We start from the raw sequence: 4809 nt of genomic DNA, 5'->3' as shown, positions 1-4809 counted from the left end.
AAAAAAACACACTTTTAAAATAATCAGTTGATTTTTACACTGGTCACCCCATCTTTGTAAAACTGATAGTTATTAAGGGACAAAACTACTGACCCTTGCAGTTAATGGGAAAAAATGATGGATGAACAAAATATAGTACCAATAGAACTATAGACTATCCCTAAAAGAACAGCTAGTTGCACCTTTGAAATAACAATGAAAACATAATATGCTTCAGTTCACAGAATTAATCTGAGCAACCTTTATTTTTTTATTTTTTTTACCTGATCACATTAAATCAATTTAATTTTATACACATAATTTCCTGTATCGGTTTGGTATAATTGACTGTTTAAAGTTAAATATTAATGCATTGTGGTCACAGAAACAAGTCAGGCATTTAAATACATATTAATGATTACATATATTTCTATTTAGTATACAAAGTATTTCATATATATATGAATTCTATTTAAAAAAATATTTTAACCCGCTTACATGGCAAGCATAATTGGTCAGTCAGGCAAACTGTTGATTGCAAATACTGATAGTGACTTTTTTTTTTACTTGATTTTCACTTTAATTTGTAGAAAAAAAAGGTATTTTATTAACATGATATATGTATTTTTATAGTATAGCCAGGAAATGGATCAGATATCTGAATTGATTTTATAGGACTGTAAATAATATTATACTGTATTTGCACATTTTAACATGATTATTACTCAAGTTGATAAAGATCATACATGTTGCCAGTTTCCAAAAACTTTTGTATCTCTGCATGCTTTTGACTTGTCTCATAAGCTTTAAACAATTTGTAGACCTGTACAGTAACATTTTACACAGTAGCCAGCTTTTTCCATTTTGAAGGAGACAAAACCATGGAGATACAATCACTGGTACAAGGTTTTTTTTCTTTTTTTTTTCTTTTGAATAACCAATCTTATTGTACATCTGGGTACAAAATATACTGTTGCAGCCTCTTTTATTGAGGTTAATTTATTCCTCTTGTTAAATTAAGTTTTACTTTGGCATTAGTGCCTGGTGTAATCCCAAAGAGATCCACATAGTACAAGACTAGAAAAATATCCTTATCCTGGAAAATGGACACTCTTGGTTTCACCAGCATCTAAGCCTAAATATATAATATTTGGAAGTTAAAAGTCTACAAAAGGCACTTTTTTTTGTTGAATCACTGTCTTTTTAGTAAATATTATACACCATGAGCTACATTTTACTCAAAGCTGTTTGTTCTTCAAGGACTTGTAAGTAATCAGGTGTGCCCTGAAGTTTTGCTTTAAGTTCAAAATATTCACTTTTTCTTTGCTCTACTACAATTTTACTGTGGTTTCCACCAATTAACGATTTCTTGCATTTTTTGTCTTGTAGCTTCTCTGGGTAATGTATTTCAAAACCACTGACTCCTATGCTATTATATTCTTTTTTACTTTCTAAAAAATTCTGGATAAATAAATTTGAATCTCTTCCTGGAAAAAATTCGTCCAGTTCATCAATTGTGCTAAGTCTCTTTCTAGAATCCCCATGCAATAATTCTTTATCTTTTTCGCTAATGTTCCTTAAAATCACCTTTTGGCCATGATGATCAGAAGAAAATGAAAACCCTGCTTCAGATTCCTGGATTCCGCAAGTGTGGCTCTTGCTCATCTGTTCAATGGTCTGTGGAAAGAATGTTTCTGCGTTGATACCATCCATTTTAAGAGCTTTTCTATCGTGCTTTCTTAATTGAAGCTGCATGGAGTTGCATTCCTGATTTCCAATCCCTTCATGTTTTACTGAAGGCTTTTTGTTACGTCTCAAAACAAAAACAAGGAGACAAAAGGCCACAAACACAGTTAAAATAAGCACAACTAAAATACTAAGAATAAGTATTGACAAAGGTACAGGCCCACCTGGTGGACTTTTGATAGGACCTAGAGGGGTAGTAAAAGTAACCACAGGAATATGACTTGTATATTGAGTAGGGGGTCTGTTTATCAGTTTGGGACACAGGATTTCATTTTTCAGTGTCCTCAGTTCCATACTTGCAAAATGAACAGGAGTTTCACATTTCACTTCTTTCATGACAATGCCTTCACTAAGTTTTTCTAGCCACAGCTTCAAAGCCACCAAATCACAAGTGCAGTCCCATGGATTCCCTTCCAGATCAATTTGCGTGAGAGACCTCAGCTGGTCAAGCACGCCACTTACAGGTAAAAACATGAAATGATTATTCCTTATATTAAGCCTTGCCAGGGGCACTCCAGAAAAGATGTACGCTGGCAAGCTTCTAAGGAGGTTGTTGTTTAGGTAAAGTAGTTGGAGATTTGGCATAGAATCAAATGTTCCTCCCAATATTTCCCTTATTACATTGTATTCCAAATAGAGATATTGAAGGTTATACAAACCATTAAAAATCTCAGGGCTGAGACGTTCAATTTGATTACCGTTTAGATATAATCTCCTAAGATTGGTGAGATTTCTGAAAACATTACCTTGAATTAATGTTAACTGATTGCTGCCTAAATGAAGCAGATCCAATCCTTCAAAATCAACAAAGTCAGAAATGTCGATCTGTTTGATGTAATTACCATTGACATGCAATTTTTTGGCATTTAAAGGTTTGGGAATCAGCTCAGCCATTGATTCAATGTTCCTTTCCTGACAATTTACACTTAATCCTAAATCAGAAGGGTGAGTTTTACAGACACAAGGTGATGGGCAGGGGAAAAGGGGGGGAACCCTTGTTTGATATGACACTATCTGGCTAAGAGTGTGGTTGGAGACAGATTTGCCAGATACTATGCCGGAATTTTTAGAAGGATTGGTTGTTTTGGGTGCTTTTGTGACCAGCCTATGTAGTGAGGTCTGTGCTGTGTTTCCTCCAGGGGTAGTAAACGTTGACTCAATAGAAGGAGGCAAAATCCTTACGTCAAAATCACTACCTGTACCCATGGAGCATAATTCTTGTTTATTTGTCTCTTTTAATAATCTGCCGTATAAATCACTCGGTGTCTCGCATATGGCCTCTCCTATGTAGATATTATATGGCATGTTCTCCAGCCAAGCTTTCAAGGGCAACAAATCACATGTACAATTCCAAGGATTATCTTCTAGCTGCAACTCCACCACTCTCCCAATATGTTCCAAAACACCAATGTAAGGCATTTTCTGAATCCTATTTCCTCTGATATCTAAATGAGTTAAGGAGGCAAATCGAAAAATATTATCAGGAAGAGCAGAAATCAGATTGTCATTTAAAATAAGGACTTTCAGTTTGTGCAGTTTATTGAAAGCTCCCCGTTCAATATACTTGATTAAATTGTAGTCAGCCTGGAGATATTCCAAGTTCTCAATGCCTAGGAAAGTGTCAGCTCGTAGGACCTTTAATTCATTGTTGTTCAAGTGCAACTGTTTTAATGCACTAAGTCCCTGGAAAGCTCCTCCCTCAATATTCTGCAGTTTATTGTTGCCCAACTGCAGGGACACAGCATGTGTAAAATTAAGGAAGGTGTTAGGATATAGAATGATAAGTAGGTTGTTTTGAAAGTTCAGATGGTAGAAATTAGACAGTGGTGGTTTTAGCTGGTTGGGTCTATAGACTGCAACCTTTTCACAATTCACGTACATCACATTTTCCACTGACAGGCAAGAGCAGACATTGCAAATCTCCAGTGAGAGGTCTGAATCTGGGGGGTTGGTGGAGGAAATTGGGGTGGAGAGAAAGAGAAAAAGCCACAGAAACATCTTCCTGCAGTAATGATATATTTGCAAGCTTCTGAAGATAAACATCTAAACAAATAAAAAAAGAGAATTGTGTAAGTGACACTTTTCTGTAAACAAGCCTAAAATATAATAAAAGAACTAATAAATAATTAATGATATCCTCTATTTATACAGATTTCTCTATGCACCAATAGAAAAGAAAAAATACCTCTTATAAACGGACTCATTCACAGAGACTAATATGTATACCGTGTAAGTAAAAATGAACAAATGTGTCTAATCTCTCAGTATCTATCATCTGTCTAATCAATCTATCTGTCTCTATCCATCCATCTATCTATCTATTGTATCTATCTATCTATCTATCTATCTATCTATCATCTATCTATCTATCTATCTATCTATCTATCTATCTATCTATCATCTATCTATCTATCTATCTATCTCTCTATCTCTCTCTCTATTGTGTCTATTGTATCTATCTATCTCTCTATCTATCTATCTATCTATCTATCATCCATCTATCTATATCAATTCTATCTATCTATCTATCATCTATCTATCTATCTCTATCTATCTATCTATCTATCTATCTATCTATCTATCTATCTATCTATATATCTCTTTATCTCTGTCTGACTTAGTTTTGAAATAATATCTTAATTCAAATTTCCTTAATATAAAGTTAAGGGATAATTGTTATGTTTTCTTACATTCTGCTGTAGTCTTTTTTCCTTATTAAATGTATACTCATGGGATATATTGTATCACTACATTATGATTTTAAAAATCTTATCATAGGTAGGCGTCTGTACACCTACATTCATATCCTGATGTTAAAGACATGTTGTTTCTCTAATGTGCTTGCATGACCATTTCATTCTAACTAAACTTTCAGATAAAATGTATATACATTTAGGTCAACCATCAAGTAATTCTGATTGTATTAAATGTAGATCAACCATTATATAATTCTGATTAAATGAAATATATTATGAATATGACTTTAGATGTACAAAATCAAATCTAATGTATTAACGACATCCATACATATATAATTTTATATATATATATATATATATATATATATATATACATATATACACA

The 4809-nt window shown here is 33.4% G+C and overlaps 1 protein-coding gene across 1 annotated transcript; it reads right to left on the bottom strand.

The window, feature by feature from the left end:
* Nucleotides 1-1206: 1206 nt before the first annotated feature.
* On the bottom strand, nucleotides 1207-3738 carry SLITRK4 (SLIT and NTRK like family member 4). The gene has a single exon (XM_053691598.1). The coding sequence runs from the start codon at nucleotides 3721-3723 to the stop codon at nucleotides 1207-1209; it is 2517 nt and encodes an 838-aa protein (XP_053547573.1). The 5' UTR covers nucleotides 3724-3738.
* Nucleotides 3739-4809: the final 1071 nt, after the last annotated feature.

This window comes from Bombina bombina, chromosome 1, assembly GCF_027579735.1.
Source record: "Bombina bombina isolate aBomBom1 chromosome 1, aBomBom1.pri, whole genome shotgun sequence".
NCBI classification, from domain to species: domain Eukaryota; kingdom Metazoa; phylum Chordata; class Amphibia; order Anura; family Bombinatoridae; genus Bombina; species Bombina bombina.
This window is presented reverse-complemented; position numbering and strand designations above follow the sequence as displayed.